Source organism: Talpa europaea (assembly GCF_964194135.1).
Source record: "Talpa europaea genome assembly, chromosome: 10".
In the NCBI taxonomy this organism is placed as follows: domain Eukaryota; kingdom Metazoa; phylum Chordata; class Mammalia; order Eulipotyphla; family Talpidae; genus Talpa; species Talpa europaea.
This window is the reverse complement of record NC_140077.1, coordinates 12,663,574-12,687,266: the sequence shown is the minus strand read 5'-3', so window position 1 is coordinate 12,687,266 and position 23,693 is coordinate 12,663,574. Positions and strand designations below refer to the sequence as shown.

Here is a 23,693-nt window from a genome sequence, read left to right as displayed (position 1 = left end):
AGAGGCTGGCGCCTACCAGGGACTTGGCCCACCCTTCGCTTGCCTGTGGTGCTGGAGTGCCCTACAGCACCACAAAACTCAGAATATACTCCAAGAGTTTTTGCCGGTTGCACTGAGGTAGAAAAGTGCTGCTGAGCTCTAAAATAGACACTCTCTTTTGTTTGGTCTCTTTGAAAACCTACAGAGACAGGTTAGATTAAATTATAGACAGAAACAAGACATTTTTGTTACCAACCCCCAACCTGTGCCCTGAGGCCTAGGCAATGAAGTACAAAGACCACATCCTGGCCTCTGTAAAGGCACCTATGGATGTGTGCAGGGAGGGGGTGGAGAGGCCTGTGAGGTGGGAAGGCTAAGCGGGGCACTTTTTGGGGTAGAACTCAAGCAGTGTGCTACACTTTAAACTTGATGTTAGAATAAAGTCACCAATAGTTCATTACAAAGGCCACTGGCACCTCCAAGGAACATATGTGAAGGTAAAAGATACCTGAGAGCTTTCTAGCAATAGGTGAAAACACAAGGAAATAACTGAATCTTATGACATAATTAACCTCCTCGTCAAAAGTGCTTTATATTGGAAACACACAGGCACCTGTTCTATATAAACAATTTTGAAATGAAGAAAATTCTGGAACATTCAAATATATCTGTACTGATGGGCCTCACCTTCAACCTACTCCCCCTGGCCCCTCCCCCAGAAATGCCTTCATGATTAACCCAGCAGAAACAGCTTCTCACAGTGTGGACCCCAACACAAACATGGTTCAGAGTCTGGATCTAAACAGAGGGACAGAAAAGCTAAAACAAACTTTTACACTATAAATAATGGAAACTTACCCCAATGTCCTTAAACATTTTCATAGCATTTTTCACAAGACAATATGTGGCACTCTCAGCTGCAAAGAAAGGGTAAGACCCTGTCAAATGTTTTTAGGTCCAGAAAAACCCCAGGACCCACAGTCATAAAGTGTGGGAAGCTAGAAAGAGGGGCTGGCTGAGTCAACATGCTGGGGCCAAGCTCCATTTCTGCTGCTGGTGGACTATGAGGGCACTAATGATTTGCTGTTTCTTTGTCATCTAAGGAAAAAAGGAAGAGCAGGAGAGGTAACTATATCACTCAACGTACGTAACATACCAAAATAGTAACAGCAGAATCCTATGGAATTAGAAGTCAGGATACTTTCTTCCTTTTCCCCCACTTGTAGGGATCTACAATTAGCAGATCCCTATGATCAAAAAGGACATTACTTTCAAAGAAGCCAAAACAGTGAGTGACATACGTACCATACACCGCAACATTCCTTTCCGTTCTGGTTATCAGGTACTTGTGCAGCTTTTGCAGATATTCAGGCTCTGGAACAGGACCACTGAAGTTGTGAATGAAGATGGCGGCAGAGCTATAGGCCTCCAGCAAAGGCCCAAGGAGCCTCTGCAGGAAGGTGATGAACTGCTGGTGTTCCTTGGACTGGCTCACCTGGGATGAAGAGTGGGAGATGAAGGCTCGGCAAAGGGACAGAAGAAAGGCAGCCACTGGAGGATCGCCCCCCAAGAGCCAGGAACAAGAAGATGGCCGCTCACATCATCACTATGGAGAAGTGACCCTGCTCCCTGCATGGGGCACCCCATGGAAACCACCGCTACGTACGAGATGTGAACTCTATTGTTACCACAGACTTTCACAAACCCAAGATTTGCATTCATGAACAGCTGCCTAGATATGGTCATGCCTGAATGATGCAATGATGTCGTGTCATTTCTGAAAATGGCTGAGCCTGAGGCTAGACTTCAGGATTTGAAGCCCAGGCTGCACAGTTACGCAAGTGTGCAAAATGGGACAACCACCCGAGAGCACCTCAGTCCCCGCTATCCCTCCCCGACTCAGCCCGCAGTGCAGTCTGGCACAGGGGGAAGGATGGCAGCAGCCGGGGGGTGCTTAGTGGCGGGGGGGCCCTCACTGCCCCCCTAAAACACACACATTCAATTTAGCCCTGCGAAGTGTACACCATTGTCCCATGTGAAACTAGGGATACCCAGGATGGAGAAACTTCTAAATGTCACTTAGGATCTCCAGAAGCTATAGTGCTCCTGAGTCTATGTGCGTGCGTGTGTGCATGCGTGCGTGCATGTGTGTGTGTGTGTGTGTGTGTGTAAACTAAGAGTCTCATCCCACTCCAAAGATGGTAATCCACTTAGGGGATTCAACAAAAGATGAATAATTATCACTAATGTCTAAAATTACAAATTAGACAAAATTGATTTTCTAAATCAAGGACAACTTATCTTTTAAAAACCCCAATTTTCTCCTGTGATAGGATTTAATTGAAGGCAAAGAGCTTGATGTGTAAAATTTGGGGAGGGAGAGCAAGACTGAGAAGGGACTCAAGAGCAACCAGGCCAGGGAGGACTCATTCCCTTCCCGACCACGCCTGGGGGTGGCGGAACAAAAAAAATGTGCTCTTCTTCAGGAGTGCATGCAAGGGCAGCCCAGCAGGCTGCACCTGTGCGTTCTGATGAGAGTCACGAAGGCATCGTCTGTGACATTCCCCTGTGGGATTTTCAATTCCAACAGCTGGAGCATCTTTCTAGGTAGAAAGTACCACAGCCAATTTGTAGGTACTTCTGATAAAAGTCACCAGTCTCAGTGTGTAAGAATCTCATCAATTAGAGGCGACACAAACCTCACCCCATCACCGTAATGCCCACCAGAATTCGTCACCAAAGTACCTTCAGGTAGCAATCTCGCTGCTCCTCACCAAAATCACTGTCTTCATCTTCTTCATCACTTCTCCAAGATAAATGTTGTGGAAGCTTCTTGTCCCACTGCTGTTCAGCAACACCAGGACTAATATCTTCCTGCTCATCTTGCTATGACAAGGAGATGACCAACGGTCAATAAATATGCACAGCCCAGGTGGAGCCCAGACCAAGCGGCTCGCTCTCTCCTTTCCCTAGTCTCCTGTTTGGCCCTTCCACAGTCGACCCACTCCCCTTGCCACAGACTCTGGGAAGACAGGGGGAGAGAGCAAATAAAATACCATCGGTGCTTCTGACTTGATGTCTACTTTCCCAGGCCATATTCTCTACACCAAATATACCAAAATTAAAATCTCAAAAAAGAAAAGTACATATGTGCAATCTGTAAGCACCCTGATTAGCAAACATCTCATTTTAGAATGCAAACCTCCAGATGCCATGGAATCAAGTCAAGATTTGTTTCAGACAACCTCAGTTACAGAAAAGTAACCAAAATATTAAACAATCCCAAAAGACATTTATTCTCCCCTTTTCTCTTTTCTTCATCTTGACTTAACTACCAAATGCAATTACTTGTTAAAATAATCAGCTGTAATATTGTTTAAAATTACTGGTAGAACAGAGAAGGAAATGACAAACAAGATTTAAATAAAGGAAAGCTATTTCTCTTACCTCGGCCACTGTGAGAATGCCGTACTGGATAAACCTTCCTACGGCTTCATGGCAAACTTGGTAAAATGTCTGGCAGGGCTGAGAAGAAAACGCAACTAGATGTGAGGCAGAAAACACAGCACGAGGTAACTGCCAAAACTTCCACCGTGGCCCCCCCCTGGGAAAAACCTGAGATTTCCAGGCCCCCCTTGTGAGGCTTCCCAGTGGAGAGCAAAGCCTGCCAAGAGAACTCAAGGTACCACCTGACTCAACGGTGCTCCTGAGCTCAGTTCCCTCGCCAGAATGGAGCTCACCCTCAAAGGAGCTGCTTCTCTGCAAAAGCTCTCTTACATCAAATGTCGTATGCAAAGGTGGTAGATGAGGAAACAGGGATATTCAAATAACTCAAAAAAGGCCCAGGAAAAAGACAAAGGTTAATCTAGGGAGCCTTATCTACCCTATCCCACCTACCCTGCCCCCAAGATTCACGCAAAACAGATCCCCGATAGGGCCACCACCATGTCATATCCAAAAACATGGTGGAAGAGGACTGTTTTCCTAACACATCTGCTCATAAACGTCTCAGGAAGAAAAAATTAGACTTCAAATAAAATGTGAGTCTATATGTTGATGATTTTGAGGGGGATAAACCTTTCTGCTGCTCAATGTATAGATGTATATCATCATAAATGTCTGAAAGTGGTTAGCAATAATATAAGTGCTCGTTAGTACTGCTAAACCTTAGTTTCCCCACTTAGAAAGTGACAAAAGGTTAAGCAGACAACTTTTAAGACTGCTTCTGACTCCATCTTCCTTGGCTCTATCACCTGCAAGTGGGCATGTTAATCACACAAAAACCTCTGACCCTGTGCCTCAGGCTCAGGCAAGGGCTCGGTTTCTTTGGATCTAACTGCTGAGAACATTGAGCCATATGTCCTACCACCCCTCACAGCTGCAAGAAGGCTTCCCCAGGGCGGTGGTCCCAACAGCAAACCAAAACAGTGAATGACATCATTTTGGGGGTCATGGAGATTCAAGATAGAATGTTAGCTTCAATAATGGACCCAAATTCTCTAGGAGAAAAACAAAGGTGGATTGTGTTTTCACAAAAAAAAAAAAAAAAAAAAAAAAAAAAAAAAAGCTCCAGAAAAGGCAGCTAGGTCATCCTAGGAGTCACACTTACGAGAGATATGGTGCCTTCATTAGAGAGCAGATAGCACAGGCTGGCTGCCTTCCGCACCAGCTGCTCCTGGCTGACCAAGTTGGGGCACACAGCAGCAGGCCCTCCTGAACCCCTCTTGTTCTGAACTGCATAGAGGCTGCAGGCTGAGGAAACAAAAGTAGTATTGAAGCCAGGAGCTCCAAGAAAGACTTCAGCTAGCTCAAATAACCTGAATGACCTCAAAAGCCTGTTAGTACACCAAAATGGCAAAAACAGTAACATACATTTACTGCAAAAATTTAAGCAAATCTCCTCAGGATTCACTTTTTGTGATTCCCTGTGATCCCAACTCCGTTCATGCCTTTCTCAAGAACTTCAGGCCCCTCTGCTCTCCTGCTATGGTTTCTCTTCATCACAATGAGTCCCTTCCACTAGTTTCACTGCCATATAAATGTCTCATTTCACTGAGATTTTCAACTCCCGGACAGCAAGACAATTTCCCTCTTCACCTTAACATAAGGATAATATTATCATAGAGAAACTCAGGAGCTACCTATGTAATAAATGTAAAAGCAAGCTATAGCAGATTACATTTTCAATTGAAAACTAAAAATATAGCAACACATTGCCTCAAACAAGGGGTAATCATCCAAACTGAAGGAGGCACCGCTAGGTGGTTTAGATCCTCTGTTTTCCACAAAAACACTTTAAGGCCTGACATACCTATGATGGCCTCCATGATAAAAACATGGAGTACCCCATTGCTGTAGAAGTTGAGTTCAAATACTGATGGGACAGTTGTGCTGGGAGTGATGAAGAATTCATCATTCCTGCTGGTGTGGGTGATGGTGACACAATTTCCCAGCAGCTGGATGGCATGCATGACCACGTCCTCTGAATTTCCCGAGAAGCCCAGGTCAAAGTCACGAGCCAGGACTTCCTCCTTCATCACAAAGAAGTCCTCTACCAGTGTGGAGAGATCAATTCCCTAGAGAAGCAGACAGAAATAGTCTCATGACGACGGAAAACCTACTCCCCAAAAGGCTGCAAGGCCATCCCAAGGATTTTCCTCCTGTCTGGCTTCCTGCAGCTTGAGTTCAGCACACAGAAGCAGGGTGAGCACGCCAACATAGAGCAAAGTCACCAAACTGACTAATGAGCTGGACCCCAGGAAGAGGGACATCGTCCACATGCCAGAGAACATTCTAGTCACAACACACAGATATGAGCATGGAAGATCACAAAGGGAAGCAGCAGCCAGCTGAAAGTAGGAAGTGCTATTTTTTAGCAAGAACTGCTCTCATTTAAAATATTTATGTGATAAATATTTATTTGATACACATATGTCGTATATGTGTCTAGGCACAATGCCTGGTACTGCGAACATGACTATGAGTGAGTCAGACATGGTCTCTCCCATCTCAGCACTTATAGATTGTAGGAATATGAAGCAAGGACCCTACACTCAAATCAAATCACTTGGAAACTATGCAGAATATATAGCACATGTCACTGAAATATGCCTTATTTCCATTACGGTATTACTCAAAAGAATATCTTATTACTACATATAATAAGCAGTCTTATATTATATATACATGTCTACAGGCTAATTACTATATGTAATAAGCAGTCTCTGAGTTTCGTGCATCAGCTTTGTAAGCTTGTGGGGAAAAGGTCCTTAGTTTATTTTACTATTTGTCTCACAGCACAAGTCAAGACTAGGTCAAATCTACCAATGAATAAGTAATTGAACAGCAGTCAAAGTAATCGCATGCTTTCTGTGTAACTCCAGGTGTCACTGCAGACATACCTGCCTGTGTCTGTAGAGGAGCAGGCAGGCCACGATGTGTGTCGACATGATGGCACAGGATTTGCTAGCAGCTGGAAGGCAAACACAAAGCTTTAGTTGCTCTCTCTTTTTAATATAGCCCAAACACTTTAAAAGCAGTCAAGTCTTAACTATTTAAAACTGTAAAGAGTGCTCTACCACATTTTCTGTAACTTTGATTTGCCAAAAGGAAGCGGTAATGTTCTACTGTGTTCCAATGGACCCGCATTAAAGATCACTATTCATCATATAACAGAATTCAATTAAAGACAGGTCCGCCTTCTATTTAATTCAGCGGGTTTAGCTACTGAATGACCAAGAGACACCTTTTTGGAACTACCAAGATGCAAAGTATGAGTCTGTTTTGGGAATTCTGTGAGATATCCCACTTCTCAGTTTCTTGACTTGTTCCTGGCTCTACTTCACTCTTCGTGCGGTGCTCATCACATTAAAACAAAAATACAGGGTTGGGGGTGAATTTGAAGTCAGCAAATCTGGGCTTAAATCCTAACTTCTACACTGACTAATTTCATGACTTGGGGAAAACTACTTAAAACTCCTAAGCATTAGCTTCCTCACTGGTGAAATGAAAATACCACCTAATTCACTGCGCTGTGTAAAAATGACTTTCAACCGGCCTAGAGACAGGGCAGAGGAGGCAGAAGTACATTTGAAAATGACTAGAGCCCATAACCCCACACGTAGAATTTATAGAATATTATAACTACATAAACCAAATACAAGACTGTCCATTAAATAACCCAAAACAAGGATACAATTTATGAGTGTTTTGAGACGGCAATAAATTAATGAATATTTTCCTCATAACTGATTTTGTCTCCAGTGTACAAAAAATGTACCCCCTTCCTACCTGATAAATTTTAAAACATAAATAAATACCTGTTATAAATGGAAATAGCACAATATAAAGAAAGTTACTAAACAGCAATACCCTGGTTATTTGGGTAGTGTTTTTTTTTTTTTTTCCCCAACTTTTCCACATTAAGGCTGTGTTATTTTTAACATCCAGATTTTTAGCAGGGAAGAGACACAGTCAGATGTGCTCAAGAAAGAATACTCTGGCCTAAAAGGAGCAGGAACAGTAGCAACTAGTAGGAGTAAGACGAGATGAGGAAACCCCTAGGCTGGAAGTGCTAAGAGTCTGACAATATCGAGGCACATGGACCATCAAGGGGAGCCCACTGTGGCCGAAAGCCCCACTGCCAGTGGATTTTATTTTATTTTTTTTAAGATTTATTTATTTATACAAGAACCAGGGTACACGCCAGATGTTTGGAAGGGTAAGAGGATTCACCAGAGACAGAGTGGGGAACAGAACAGGCAGACTGAAGAAATACACTGCTGAGGGAAGCAGCGGGTGAGACAGGAGAGGTCTGCTGCACCATGTGGGTATCTCGCCAGCCAGCCGGGATTGAACCCACACTGGCTGCGGCCAGCTTCACCGTGCTATGCTCAACAGCCTGTGCCACCAGGGAGGCCCCTGCCAGCGGATTTTAAAGCAGTCTTTAAAACATGACACAACACTGCAATCTGGAATGTAATTCTACATTCACCTCACTCCGTTCTGGGTCACTCACGCCTGAATTATTTGCATACAACTATCCCATATGAAGAGTATAAGCTCTTTGAGTGCAGAAAAATTCATTAGTCAATTTATATTTCCAAGTGTTAAAGATATACACATAACAGCTACTCAATACTTGCTGGACAAAAATAATCATGGGGTCAGAGGGAAAGGGACATAAAATTTTAAAGCTAAACACTGCATCATAAGTTAGTTCAAAGAAATAAATTCAATAGCAAAAGAAGCAACAAGTCATTTTGACAATATTATTTTTTAAGAAGCACAAGAACTACCAGATGAGCACTTAGAACTTATAAGGTACTGTGCGAGCTATTTTATTCAATTCCCTCAGGTCCCCACACTCTCAAATCCTTTCTAGTAACTCACCTACCTCCACCTGTGTACTAAACACTAAATCCAAATTCAGCAGATTCTAAAACCAGTGTGGGTTGCACTGCACCATGCCAAAGCTGCAGTACAGTTTGGTTTTTCACTTACTGAAGAGAATGTGCTCAGCCAGATTTGCAATCAGTCTTCTCCGGAAGGACTCTTCTACTGCATTTCTGGACTCATTAATTGAAGTATCTGTACCTTCAGCAGCAGCATCGTTGGGTCTGAAAAGTTGTTTTTTAATTAGCTTTCTACAACCCCAGCTTTGTACAAAGTAAACCATATGGGACTAAGGAGTAAATTAATAAGAGCCTTCAAATTATTACATAATCTAAATTTAAACCACAAATAGATTATCTCTATGGGTTTCCTCATAATTATTTCTATTTCCTCCATAATATTTTTATTATGTTTAATACATTCTTAGGGCCAGAACACTTGACTGTTGGTGCACCACTTTCAATATCTACTATAGAGGAGTGCATAAAGCAAATGCCTCATTTTAAACAATTTCCCAAAATTTAACACTTGAACATGTTAAAGGAAGTGTTCGATATTTTGTTTTTTTAATTAAAATTTTCTAATTAAAATTCTATTCAATTTTAATTCCTCTACATGATTTACAAAAATCAGTAAGATTGTACTATGCAAATAATCAAAAACCTCCACACTAACATGACAATATGTCATATTACTATCTTTACCAGATCAAGAAAGGCTATTCAAGTGAGAAAGTGAAAACAAGAACACGTGTGTTGAGTTAATCTGCTTTTCCAAATATTAGGAGAAATAACTGATATTGCAAACCTGACCTCGAAGGAAGTATCGCAGGTAACAACGCTTGCTCCAGAGAAAGTGGAGCAGACACAGGTTTCTGACTTTGGCTTTCTAAATATTCCTAAAAAAATAAACAAAAAACCCACAATCATTTACTCTAAATGTCCCACTTTGATAGACATATATAAAATAATATATAATTTGATAAAACATAATTAAAACATACATAAGACATATATAATTTGATCTAACAAAAGTGAAACGGAGTTGTTAATAAAATGTGCAGTGTTCAGTAGATGAAAAATACTTTCTGGATCCCAAGCTATCTGCAGAAGTCCAGAATCACTCAAAGAATATTGTTCAGCATGAAATCTAAGAAGTGAATATACAAAGAACAGGATGATGCTTATGCAAATCATTTAAAAATTAGAGAAAAAAATAACTTTTCTCCCATCTTCATGAAATTATCTGACATTGCCAATGTTCTTAACAGTGCTAGTTAACACAATCATACTTTTCAAAAATATATACTATTCAAAAGAACCTCAATCTAAAAGTTAAACCATGACAAGACAAAGAAACTTTGCAACAGTTTTAAACATTTTTTTAAAGAGATGGGGGCACATTAAGAAATGATGAGATTCTAAAAGTGGAAAGCATTTAAGGCCAAAAAGCATTTAGCAGAGCTGCTAGAAACTTTTAAAGTAAAACCAAGAAGCAGAACAGGAGACATAGAAATTCTGCTCATTTACCCCAGAATCCCAACTTTTTACCCCTTTCTTTTTCTCCTTAACCACCTCAAAAATCTTAGGAAATTAAAATTACCAGGACCTCAGGGACACAGAGTCCCAGGCTTCTCTGAGAGAATGGCACACTCCCTGTGGATATACAGGTATCACATTCTACTCAGCAGGATAGAACATCATCCAAGACTGCCAATTTTACCCAACTTTTAGGGACCATGTCTTTAAAAATTTCCTAAAATTTTAAAACATAGTATACCAATATAAAAGCAACATGCAAAATTTTCAGGAATTAAAAAAAAAAGTAACAAATGTTGATACAAAGACAGACATTTGCTGTCCTTTGTCAAAAAACATACTTAGGTAAAAAAAACTTAGGAAACACCATACTTGTCATACTCTTCATTTTGTGACAGAGGAAAACAGAAGCCCCAAGTGACATGGAGAACAGGCATAAGAATCAGCGCTGAAGCCCAGACCCCTACATTGAGCTGTGCCCACGCCTTAACAGACACTCACCTTTAAAGAAAAAGGTTGCGCAAAATCCACTCTGACACACCCATAGTTTTTTCGTAACATTCTGACAACACCTCTGGCTATGCTCCAGAGACTCTCATTCTTCTTGGGTTTTCCCTAAATTCCAATTTGAAAGAACAACATGATAAGAAATAAAGCTAATACATCTGCAAACATTCTTTTATCCAAAGAATAAAATCTGTTAGTTTTTTAAATGGAAACTAGAAGTTCTTCCTGGAAAAGGCGACAAAGAATGAAGAAGGAAAATAGGTATCACTGACTGAGACCTGTCAAGATAGGTTTAGTATTCGAAGATGCTAAAAAAGTAATGGTGTCATGAGGAGAGGTAATTTGGTCAATGCAAAAGAAAACATTTAGCATTAATTGATTTAGTTAGTATACTACTGTTCTCCACAAGAATCAAGTACAAACTAGTAGAGGACAAGAATGACAATAACAGCCTAGAAAATTGATCAGCAGTTTTCCAATTCCCTGTCCAAGGCTGACACTGATAAATCTAATCCTGTCCGGTGCAGGAAGGCCACATCAGCAGTACCACTCAGGCTGACATAGGAGCTGAGAGCTACTCAGAGGGCCACCCTATCAAGTTTCCTACTGAGCTTTAAAAATAAGGAGCACCAAAACATTATTAGTTCATTGTAAAGGCATTTATCTCAAAACAAAAGACTTAAAAACCAAAGAAGACTTTTCCATATGGTCTTCTTACCAGCTGTTCACCATTGTAGTGACCTTCAATGATGCGATCATAAGAGATTCCAACAGGTATTATCAAGATGTCTGGGATGGTATTGGTAGACAGAGTATCCACCACCACTGACAAAAGTCCTGCCCGAGCACAGGAGATCTTTCCACTTCTAGAGCGTGTACCTTCTAGGAAAATCTCCAAGAACTGCTGCTGCCGAAGTAGTTCTACTATATGCTGGGATATAAGGAGAGATTAAGACATGAACTCATGAGCACTCAACCTAGTATAAGCTCAGAAAATTAAATTAAAAAAAAAAAAAAAACAGCCCTCTAACTTCACTACTGACAAAATATTTTACTCACATAAATAACAGCAAGACAATTCTTTCAATGTGATGTTATGATGATAACAAAAATTAATTGAACCATGGCCAAACAATAATCACTCAAATAATTAATCATACAACAGTTTTTTAAAAAATCTCAGTTAAGTCTCTTTCTCCTCCCACAGTGACAACTACCACATCGGCCTTAAGGATTATTGCTGTTACACATACCCCATGGAGCAAAGCTCTGTAGAGAATATCTTTCCGTCCATCTGGCGTTTCATCTAACCTCCGTCGTATGAAAAAGCCCCCAAGGTTATGGATCAAGGTACTATCAATTCAAGAATGCATTAATTAATTAATTTTAAAATATTCAAATTCCAAGTTACTTCAAAAAAATCTGTTTGGATCTAAACCACGTGTATTGTCTAAGTTGCTGAGAATGAAATTATGAACATTTTCTCATTATCTACACTATTGACACATTGACACATTTTAGTCATTTAGATTATTCATCAGTTTTAGAACATCACTGTGTATAATGAAGCACAGTTACATGTGTTCCAAGCCAAAAGGAGTTTATGTATCCCCTGCAAAAGTAATGTTACATATTTTAAGATGATAAAATATTGCTAAATTTTAAAACCCTGCTCTGGATCTCAAGACACTGTTAGTCATTCTAAAATTTGCCTCTGGCATATTTACTACAAAAATGAATGTGATGCTCCTTTGGGGATATGTTCACAAATAAGTACTACTTAGAGAGTGTTTCTGTGAAACAAGGATAATTTTGTCACACTGAAACCAAGCATAGCCCTCTTTCTAAAACAAGAAACAAAAATTTCTTCATATATACACACATAGGAACAAAACAATTCTTCTCATCATGTCATGCCTCTTTCTACAAAATAGATGAAATTTAAGTCAACCGTTCCAAATTCAGTGCCTCCTTCTACTCTTTTAAATAGTGAGAGTAACATAAACATATTTTTACTATCTTCTATTGTCAAAGTAAGAACCACAGTAAGAGGTCCCCAGAGCTTACACTATCACTCCTTAAGAGTAAAATCCTGCAGGATAAATTCACAGCAAATGAGATAAACCATCCACAAAAATAACACCCCCTGAGAAGTGGCCTGTGAATGTGTAGAATGGCATGTGACAAAAGAAAACTGCCAACAGGCCAGGTCACCTGCAGTCAGTCATGTCTGAAGGGATGATGAGCTAAGCAATGACTGCCAAAGAGTTCATAAAAAAGAAAGGATTATGAGAAGGTATAGGTGTGTATTAAACACTTTCAAGATATTCCAGCTAAGAACCAAACCTGGAGAGAATGAGTACATGACTTATTCTGGGTTACGGAAAACTACTATGGGGCAAGGCTTCTCCTAAGCCCAAATGGCAGAGTCCTTTCAGCTCTAAATCTATGCCCACCACCAACTTTCTCATGACCTTTTAATTCTGCTTTCCAGGCTCTTTGATACAGGGAAGAGGTGCCCAGGAGATTAAGCATAAATACTCTAATACCTGGAAAATACAGTACATCTGTCCAGTAGAGTCCTAGTACACTGTATTACAGTTATTTCTTGGTAAGCATGTATGTATCATGTTCGCTCTTGTCTAAAGCACAGCTGGGTAAGTAGGGGCTGATGGAATGAAAGAAAAGATTCTCTTCCATTGCTCGCAAGAGTCTGGTTAGCTACAGAACTCTGAGCCAAGGGAACAGGCACTCATTGGACTGTGAGGCCAAGGATCAGATGTCACAGCGTGCAAGGTACTGACAACAGCCATCTCGTGAGGCCCTACCTACACAACCTGCTAGCCACTTTCCAGATTCACCCTCCTCTTACTCCTCACTACTGCGGGAGCTCAGCTTAGTTTGTGCTTTGATGTTTGAAACCCACTGAACTACTCACCAATTTCCATGGTGATCAGCCACACTACTATCCACTTCCCTGGTGCTAACCACCTTCCCTTCTCTCCCCTTCTGTTGAACCACATATGAACTAGCACTTGGGTTTGTAAATTCAGCTTACTAAGTATTTTTCAAATCTTTGGCTTTTTCTCCAAGAACACTATGGCACTTTCAATTTGAGCCTTCATTTTCCCTTGCCTGAACTATCGCAATAGAGTCTAAATTGATGTACTCCTTCTAATTTAAATGGTCATTTCTCAAGTATGGGATATACTCCAAACTCTTGGCTTGCAAATTGTTTTGATCCCGCTCTCACTACCTATGTAGTCACCTCCTCTAGCCTCTGACCCCTCCAACACATCCTACATTCTAATCTATGTAATCATCCACCATTTCCAGATCATACCAAGCTTTTGAGTCTCTCTGGCTTTCACATACTGTTTCCTCTAGGTGGAATGCATTGCAATCTGAAAACCTTTCAAATATTGTAATTATCACTTGTTTCTAACTCTACTAAATCATGAGGTTGAAGTAACAGGTGTGGTTCTTCTTACTTACCCTTACATATCATTTTGATTGCTCTATTTCCCCACCTCTACCCTGACCCCACCTTCCTGCTGCCAGGCAGGATAGAATAATTTGCTATCTTGTCTTTCAAAGCACTTTTATCCACTTAAATATCACCCATTAAGGTTTAGTTAGTCATAGCTTTCCAAGAATCACACATAAAACACAGAAATAATGGAAACAGTCTTAATGTTTTCTTGTACTTGCCAGATTTTCCACACTAAACACACATAATATAAGAGCTATCCTCTTTACAATAACATGTACCAAAATATATAATAAAACTCAAAATAAAATCTTTTTCATACCTTAAATTTCAAAATAGGCTTATCTTACCTTAAGATGGGGATGTTGAGATTATTGCCTGAAGCAATGTATGGTGCTTTGATGTTATGGCAGAAGAGGATGAAAGTGAGCAGCAGATAGTCAATATGAGATCTATGAACTGGTAGAAATATAAGTGGCAAATTTGCCTAGTAAAGAGAAAAATGCCAAATTCAAAATTGGAATGCAAAGTTCAATCACAATTTGCACTTCTTATTTGACTACAGTCACTCAAACACTGGTTAATCAGTGATTCATTCTTTAAAAACATTTTTCAGTAATATGAACTTCTTTCCAGTTAATGCTAATAGCTAAAAACAACAAAGAATCAGCGAAAAGAGAAGAGCACTGAGGAGAAAAGATGATTCTCTATAGGCTGAGAGGCAGCCTTAATCATATAAAAAGAGCACAGGTTTGGAGTCAAGCTTGATTTGGTCGGAAATTCTAAGCAAGTCATTTGTTAACTGTGACTAGGGACAATTTCATAATCTGTGCCTTCACTTCCTCATTTATAAAATGAGATTATTCTACCTGATTTTCAAAGTAGCTAACACGTTTCTTAGAAAAAGTATCCTGTATATTGCTCCCTTCCCCCACCTGCTCCTCTCAAATACTTGTCTCTGTAGTTATCGCAAATGGGGGAATCTTCAATTGGTGCAGAAAGCACAACAGTGCACAAGAGAACATCTCCAAAAGAACTCTAAAATCCTCTGTATACGTGGAGAAAACAGAATGACAGATTCATGGAATTCTTGCCTCGGTTGCAGCTTTAACCATCTCAAGTTGACCCTTGTGAATCTGAATGTTCCAAAAGAAGCTGTTGAACAGCTTTAGCAGCACCCATCCAGTTAGTCTGAAAGTTAAAAAAATATATATATACACGTATGTAAATACATAGACTTTTCTCTACTTAAGTTTCTAAATCTACAACCTAAGAGTGCTATAAATAACTCTGTGAGTGAGTGAGTGAGTGGGGGTGTGTGTCAACTAACAGACACTAAGGCACCCTTAGAGCCTTCCACGGTGCTACTTCCCATGGAAGGTGAACTTGCGTATAAAATGTTGGTTTTAAGATAAAAGGGTCTTCAAACATCTTTTGGACCAAGAGGCTTGAGCTAGGAGCACAAAGTCCAATGGCTGAATCCTGTTTGCTCAAAACAAGCTGGCTCTTACTGGAAGCTTTTTACCTTATCTTTTAATACCTGAGCATTCCCGGTGAGACAGTGGCAACCATTTCTTGAAGGATCTTTTTGGCTTTCTTCTTCACTTTGTTGATGGCTTTTGTCTGCTGCTGAGTAGAACTATCAGGGTTTAATTCAGCAGCTACTTCTACAATTGCCTCTTGCACACTGATTTGAAAGTGGAAAGACAGACAATGTAACTGGTTCTAGGCTACATTCTATTTTCAGTATTTCTAACCCATACTAAAAAAAAAAAATCACAAAATAAAATGTATCTTCTTTTAACATGAGAAAATAAACTGAAATTAGAAGAGTTTTCTTTGGTTCTCTATTAACTACTAAGGATGTTATATTCCTAAACTAATGAACCATTGAAGAATCAGAGGTTGATTACAGAACTGAATTCAGATGCACCCAGTGAAAACTATGTGTATTTGAATGTTTCAGCTATGCTAAGAGAGATACAAAGTTGCACCTGTTATATACCATTAGGTATATAATTCAGAGGTATCCAAAAACCACTGCCAAAACAATGAGGAGGTTTTTTTTTTCCCTGAAGACCTAATTTATTACATCTATATTGTGATACTATTCATAGAATTGTAGGTAAAATTCTGTAGGAGGATTCAGAGGATATAATATTTAGAAGAGTTTTCAAAATCAAACCAGTAATTCAACACACACACACACACACAGCATAAGCAGTGCTATCAAAGCAAAAGTTAATCCAGTTTTATAATAAACCTTCCACATGATTTATGGAAGAACATGAGGTCAAATGTCCTAAATCACTTAACATCCTAGTTACCAGTTACTAATCACCATATCTGGATGAAATGAAACATACCTGACAGTTTTTACATAGGAATGTTGAAAATATAACAATGCCAGGAAGCTCCAAATAACAGAGACCAACCTTCACCCCAACGCCCATTTTAAAGCAAAAACATCAGAATGACTTCTTTCCCACTCCATCTGTGTTCAACACAGTCTCTTCCATTTGTAAGCATGCTCCGCTGGGAGCCCTTAAGGAGATTATCTTATTCTCCTGAAATATCTAACGATGACTTTCCAGTATAAGAAATTGTGCCTGTATATCCAATAATTTTTTTACAGAAATATCAAATTTACTTCTCTCTTGGCTATAAAATAGAAAATTTAATGTCCCCATTCAGATTACAGAAAATTTAACAGAACTCTGGACATATGTGCATTTCTGAACTCCAATTTACCTTTCATGTATTAGAAATTGAACCAGCAGTTAATCTATAAAACATGACTGCTATTCCCACGTGGTGCTGTTCACCAAAACCATCTGTTCTCCTGCCTTTCCTTGGCTTCCTTTAGAATTTATCATTAAATTTTTAGAAACACAAACACCTCTTGAGAAAGAGTTCCAGAGAAAATGAAGGTTAAAAAGGACAATACTTTCCCACTCCCACATCCCATTGCTGCCCCTCCCCTTCACAACAGCACCCCCACCCTTACCTACTGCTGTTCAGGACATTTTCAGTCACATTAGTGGCAAACATGCCTTTATGGGCATCTCTCTCTTGAACAAAAAGCACGTAAGAAAGGCACCTTGCAAGCCATCCTCGGTGCCTGCAATGTGAAAATAATTTAGTGGAGAACTACTCTGGGAACACCGAAAGTAAGCTACTTCAATTCTATGGAGGTATAAAGCAGTCTCATTTCATCTAATCCTGGTCTGAGTTTCTACTACAGAAAATTCTTCTTAAATAGTTCAGGATGAGACAATTTTATTCCTAATATCTTTCATGTACTCTCAGTTAAAATTTAAACTTGAGAACTGTGTATTAACCTGCCAGAAATTAACACAAATATAAAAACAAAGAAATAAAAACATCCTTATTACTATCATATAAAAGCAAGTATGTTGATTACTATATAGTATATCACTATAGCTACAGGCTATTGAAAGATAATTTGGAAATCTTTTCCTACCATGAAGGGTTATTTTTTAAAATTATACTAATACTTCCAGTATATATACTAGAAAACTAAACCTAATTAGTACTAATACTTCTGACTTACAAATTCAATAGACAAGAATAATCAATTCAGAAGTCAAGGATAAGGGGACAATGGTCTGAATATTTGTAAGCTGGGCTCATGAAGCCATCAGTTACGACTTATCCTTTTTAAACATTTAACATACCAAAGGAATAGTATATATTTCAATCAGTGTCAATGACTGTGCTGTTTGGATGGGGGATGGAGGACAGGGATCTCAGAATAAGAATGCTACAAACCTTCATTATGCAATGATTTGAAATAAAAATCATTTGCAATGGTTATATAATGCCTCAGTATCACTTCCTCCATGATGACGTTCATATAGACAACAGAAGATTTCAAATAAAAATTAATTCTGAAAAGATGCAAAAAGTCCTTTGTTGAGGAAAAGTAATGTGAGGGGGAACTATTTATGAATCACTTGTTCCTTTCTCTCTCCTTCCTGACATCCTCTTTTTCTCCCTCCTTTCCTCTGTCTCAATTCTCTGAAAACTTGGCTCAATTTGCTAAGTGTTTAAACTCTTTAGTGAACATTTTCAGGATTACCATGTAATGTACAAAGTCCAAGATCTCTATGAAATCTCTTTGCAAATTGACTGAAAGCTGTGTGTGTTTGTGTGTGTGTGTGTAAAAATTCTAAGGCTTTGCTTTATATAACATACAGAAGAGCTAAATAGCCAAGTCAATTACACAGGCAGCTTATTCCATTAAAAACTTTCACACTGCCTAGTCAAACATAGCATATGCTTTTTCCCCTTAACTACATTCAGTTGAAAGCAAGCAACCCTTTGGGTTTATATGTAAAATGTCTACTACATAAAGAAGAAAAAATTATCAGATTCCTTCTTTTAAGATCATGTCAACAAAGATGGAGAGGAATTCAGTGAATCAGAATGTTTCCTTTCTCATTTAAATATAGGAGGGCATAAGAAAGAGAAGGGTAGCAGTGGAATGAGGAATAACTATGTCCACTAACTTTATAATTTGATTTAAAAAAAATCTTAACTAATCCAAGTATTTCTCATGACTTGAGCCTACTGCTCACCATCTCTAGACATTTACTCTCACAATTACAAAGCTGGTAGCATTTTGGGCTGCCATTTCTCTCTTACCTCAAGACTCACACACAACTGTCCTTCCCCCTTCCCTTATCCCCTAGCCTAGATTCACATAAAACAAAGCCTCTTTTCTCTCACTCTGGTGTGTGATAGCCCACACTCATATGCCTAGACTTTGGAAGTAAGAATTCTAAGTCTTGAGCAAATAATAAATCAAGAAAGATTTGTCCAAAAGAGGAAAATATCTTCTAAAACTATAGATTTCAATTGGCTATTCTTCTTTATAAGTGTAAAATAATCATAATATATCATAAGACATTCAAATCTATATCTCCCCTCAACCAAAGCTTTTTCATTTTGGCACAGTTCACATGCAAAATCAATAGTTAAGTTAGAAAAAGCTGTAAGTGGTAAGTATGAAAATATGTATTATATAATTACAACAGGGATATAGTAATAGGACTCTCAAGTGATTATACTGCTTTAAATTTTTAGATAAAGCCTCTTATGTCAGAAGTTCATTATACTATTAACTCTCAAAAACAAAGATTCTAGAAGTATGTTAATTAATTATTATGGAGTTTTTTATTTTCAAGATTTATCTTAAGTATAAAAAATTTATTTTTACCTTGTGTGAGTTTCATTGATATAAATAACATTCCGCAAACCCAAAGATGGGATACTGGGGTTGAAAAACTTATCCTGCATAAAACAAAATAAACATTGACATAAATATACAACTGGATTACTAGTCCTCAATGACTTTTCTAATTCAAGCATAAAGTTAGGCATTGCTTCAAAAACCCAAGTGGTGATGAAAAATTCTGTTTTATTAAAAATTACTTTTTAGCCTTTAAAGAAGGTCACAAACTCAAAATTAATTCCTTAACACCTAACAGAGGAGATATCCCCTCTCCCTTTACTACCAAATTTCCTCCAACTCAAAAGGGTTGAAGCTACTAATAGGTTAGATCACTGACAGGAGCGCTGGATATTGCATAGTTTCCCAAACAAAAATACTGTGCTAAGTACCATGTAGCTGCTGTTAAGTTTATTATCCCAAAAATCCTAATGCCAAAAAAAAAAAAAAAAAACCACGTTATACCCATTTTATAGATAGGAAAACTAAGCCAGCAGAAGTTTAGGATTCAATCCTTGATCTTGTACCAGAGTTCAGTCATTTATTCCCCTAAGAGAATTACCTACCTAATGAAAAAAAATGTATGGTTGGAAGTCACCTCTTGACATTTATCTTGAAAGATAATCAAGAAATCTGAAAAGAGTCTATACTTTTACCAATGTGGACAAAAGGTAAACTTACCACAAATAAATGCTAAGAAACATTATGTATACCCAACAACAGATACAAAATTCTTAAGTGAATCTCTTTAGAGAAAAGTATTATAGGATTTCAGAAACAGGGTAATAAATATTTATTACTATAAAAATTGTCAAATAAAAATTATTTTTAAAAATCTAAAAGATTTTGAAGATTTGAAGATCAAGTTCAGTCTATCAAAGATCAAGTTTAGTCTATCGCCATTCTTAGGCAAAAATCAATTTCTTTTATTATACTATTCACCTATCTCCACTCCATATCATCATCACCACCAAATAATTTCTCAAGAACCCTCTCCTGACTTATAAACACATTAGATTTAAGGTATTGTTTTGATCTTTGAAGCATTCAAAATTAGAATTAGATGAGCTGCCAGGTCTAAAAAGAAAAGCCACATGACAGTCTATTTAGATCTTTATTTCTACTGACATGTTAATCTGAATTGGCCATACTCCTAGTCTAGAAATTTCCATGATCCTTCAATCCTTCCAAATTCTTACAACAAGGCACTTGTGATTAAAAGGAATAATATTTGTATCAAAACATTCTTGAGAAGACCCGAATATTTAACATACACTGCTTGGGTGCCACACAAGTCTCTCCCCTGTTAGTAAATCCCTTAATACCAGATTCAGAAATCTACTTCCTGCCAAGCCAACCCTGAATAGAACAGCACAGTTAGCTATTCACACAGGTTACAAAAAGCCTTTTTCAATGACAGGCAATTAAACGGCAGAGTTTCTATGTCCTGATAATTGGTCCAGTCCAACCAAAGCTAAATATCCAGGCATAACTCTTAAGAAGTAACACTACTGCCTTAGAGCGCAAGCACATCAGATGCTACATGCCTGTTCCACCTCATTCCTCTGGCAAGCTGCCATGAGAGCACGCCTTTCCTCCAAACAACTCTCCTCAAAACTACACTGTAATGTGGAAGATTCTGCATGACTTGTGTTTTGTTTTTTCACCAATACATACAACATACTCACATATACTTTTTCTTAAATCTTCACTGGAACATTTTTATTAAATCTTCACCCTAACATTTTATCGGCCATCTTTCACTATCACAGAGACCCAACAACCTTGGCAAAGGAGAGTAGGGTAACACCACTGCTTTAACTTCTTACTCTCTCCCATTATCTCTGGCTCATTTTGTAAGGATATTAACATTAAGTGCTAAAGTTCACTATCTAAATGTTACATGAAGATTCCCACTAACTTTGAAAGACTAAATGGAAAGTAAGATCTATTATCTGCCTAAACCATACTAAAACTAAAAAGGATCCCAAGTATCATCTGGTAGCAATCATTGGGCCAATACTTACTAAATAAATAATAGAAGAAAATCTCAGTTGACATCTTTACTTGGAATATTTAGTTTATAAACATGAGCCTAAATTCTAAAAATAAATTAAGGCCACACAAAATTACACAAAATTACACAAAAACAAATTCATATGAAGTTGGAAATCTGTGTCACACATTTCACTTTTATAAAGGTCAATAAGCAATATCAATCTTACCCAGCTCTGAGGAGTACAGGAATAACAACATCTTCCAACAAAAGGTCTCTTCCGGCTCATTAGGCCTTCTTTCCATTTTAGGGTTGCAGACCTGAAAACAGTTGGTCTGAAACCACACTCACCCTAAAATATTAAGGAAAAAATAGTGTCTAAATAGCAAGACAATTATATTTGTCCACTTGATATCTAAAACTAAGATATTTCAAGTAGAAGAGAAACTATGACATATTTTTCCTCAGGTTGTATGTTTCTCAAAGGTATTTTCATTCAAGATACTCCCTCCATGATCAACACTTGGAACAAAGCTTAGAACACAGGCAAATGTTGAGCACCTAAGAATAGTAATAGCTGGCAACAATTGTTGAAAACTCAAAGGATCATTCAAAGGTTTAAAAACAAAATTGTAAAAGGTCAAATCACCTTCTGACAGTAGCAGAATGAATAAGATCCAACTTCTGGATCCCTATGTTAACAGTTAGTCCACCTTGAATCACACCCTCCAACAATAACAACAAAGATCTTATATCTAGTAAGCAATGTAACGTGAAATATTTTACTTTAAATGAAAAACAAGGTAAATTTATATAATATTTCTTCTTCTAAAAAGAAAGTTTAAAGGCGGGAATTAAATTTTAGCTATACTCTCCAATTATGGTCAATCTCTGGTCTTCTGTTCTTAACATTTTTGTTTTAATTTTAAGTTCAGCAGTTGTTCAAATCCCACTGACATAACATTCCCCAAAATTATCTCCCAAAAAAACCCCACAAACTTTTTTTTAAAGATTTATTTATTTATTTGCTTATTTATACAAGAATCGGGGAACAGGCCAGATGCGCCAGGAGGGTGAGAGGATTCACCAGAGACAGAACAGGGAACAGAACAGGTACACTGACCGAAATACACTGCTGAGGAGAGCAGCGGGCAAGACGGGAGAGGTCTGCTGTGCCATGTGGGACCCTCGCTGGTTGACCGGGATTGAACCGCTTCAGAGGCTGCGGACAGCTTCATAGCGCAGGTGCTCAACCACCTGCGCCACCAGGGGAGGCCCCCCACAAACTTTTTTGGCCCAACATCATTTTTTATAAAGCAAATAGTATTCAGAAAAATTTAAAACATGCCACACTATATAGAAAAAATAACACAAGAAAATATATGCCCCTTGGGTTGATGTTCACACTAAAATTTGTTTTCTATTTTTAATTTTTTTTTTTTAGAGGCATGTTTTATTTATTTATTTGTTTGTTTGTTTGTTTTGTTTATACATGCACTGGGTACAGTCAGAAGCGCGGGAGGGTGAGAGAATTCACCAGAGCCAGAGCGGGGAGCAGAGCAGGCAGAAGGACCGAAGTACACTGCTGAGGGGAGCAGCAGGAGGCAGGAGAGGTCTGCGCACCATGTGGGACCCTCCTCCAGTGGCCGGGGAGCAGCCGGGGATCGAACCGGTGCCGCAGAGGCTGCAGGCAGCTTTGCAACCCAGCGCTCAACCACTGTGCCACCGGGGAGGCCCTATTTTTAATTTTTAAATCTGATTTCCATTTTAAAAAATTCAAACTTATTAAATATAATTATAAAAAATTACAAAAGAAAAATAAATCTTTTTATAATTACACTGCCCAAAACAACTGCTAGTTCTTTTTTCTATACAGAGTGTTCTTTTTTTAACATAAGCACTGTGCTTAAATTTCTTATCCCATTTTTTTCTTCCCAATTAATATAATATAACAATGTTTAAATATTAGACTTACAATCTATTAGCTAGAGGCAGTTTCTGTAGCTATTAATCTCTATTTGATAGTATGTTGCTTCCAGAATTTCCACCTTCATCAACGACATTGAAATGAACATCTTTAGGTTGAGTGCTATTAACCCATATCTTAAACTTACCCATTCCTCGCTCGCATGCTTACATCGACCAACACTGTATTCTGATGAATTTGGCAGATAAGAAACATCTATTGTGCCAAGGGTCAGTGTAGATTCATCCATGTCACAAGTTTTAACTCCCAAATCATGTGCTATAAGAGATATACACCACATAAGTTAACAAGGAACCCAAATTTCTGACCGCTACATTATTTTGTTCTAAAATAGGATATCAGATAAACTACAGAAGCACTTCCATCATGTTTAGTCAAAGTGTAAAAATGAACTTTGATGTATTTATATGAACTTGGTTAAGCTGTCTTGATTTTTCTAATCAACATTTGTATCTTCAGACTTCCTGAATAAAAGTTATGAATTTTCAAGAGTAAACAATAGTTTCTTTCAAGTACATGACAACAAAATGATTTCATTTGTATTAATA

General features: G+C 38.4%; 1 protein-coding gene across 1 annotated transcript; it reads right to left on the bottom strand.

The window, feature by feature from the left end:
* Positions 1–17: 17 nt before the first annotated feature.
* On the bottom strand, positions 18–23,398 carry GPAM (glycerol-3-phosphate acyltransferase, mitochondrial). Its single transcript, XM_084245330.1, has 20 exons — positions 23,273–23,398; positions 21,388–21,510; positions 19,151–19,224; positions 16,916–17,029; positions 15,449–15,595; positions 15,003–15,099; positions 14,259–14,395; positions 11,672–11,771; positions 11,137–11,349; positions 10,413–10,526; positions 9,186–9,271; positions 8,482–8,597; positions 6,381–6,451; positions 5,291–5,555; positions 4,589–4,731; positions 3,427–3,504; positions 2,725–2,865; positions 1,285–1,474; positions 838–896; positions 18–178 (listed from the first exon to the last, which is right to left on the bottom strand). Exons 1-20 carry the CDS (start codon positions 23,372–23,374, stop codon positions 62–64), a joined length of 2,487 nt encoding a protein of 828 aa, XP_084101456.1. The 5' UTR covers positions 23,375–23,398; the 3' UTR covers positions 18–61.
* Between the last annotated feature and the right edge of the window lie 295 nt (positions 23,399–23,693).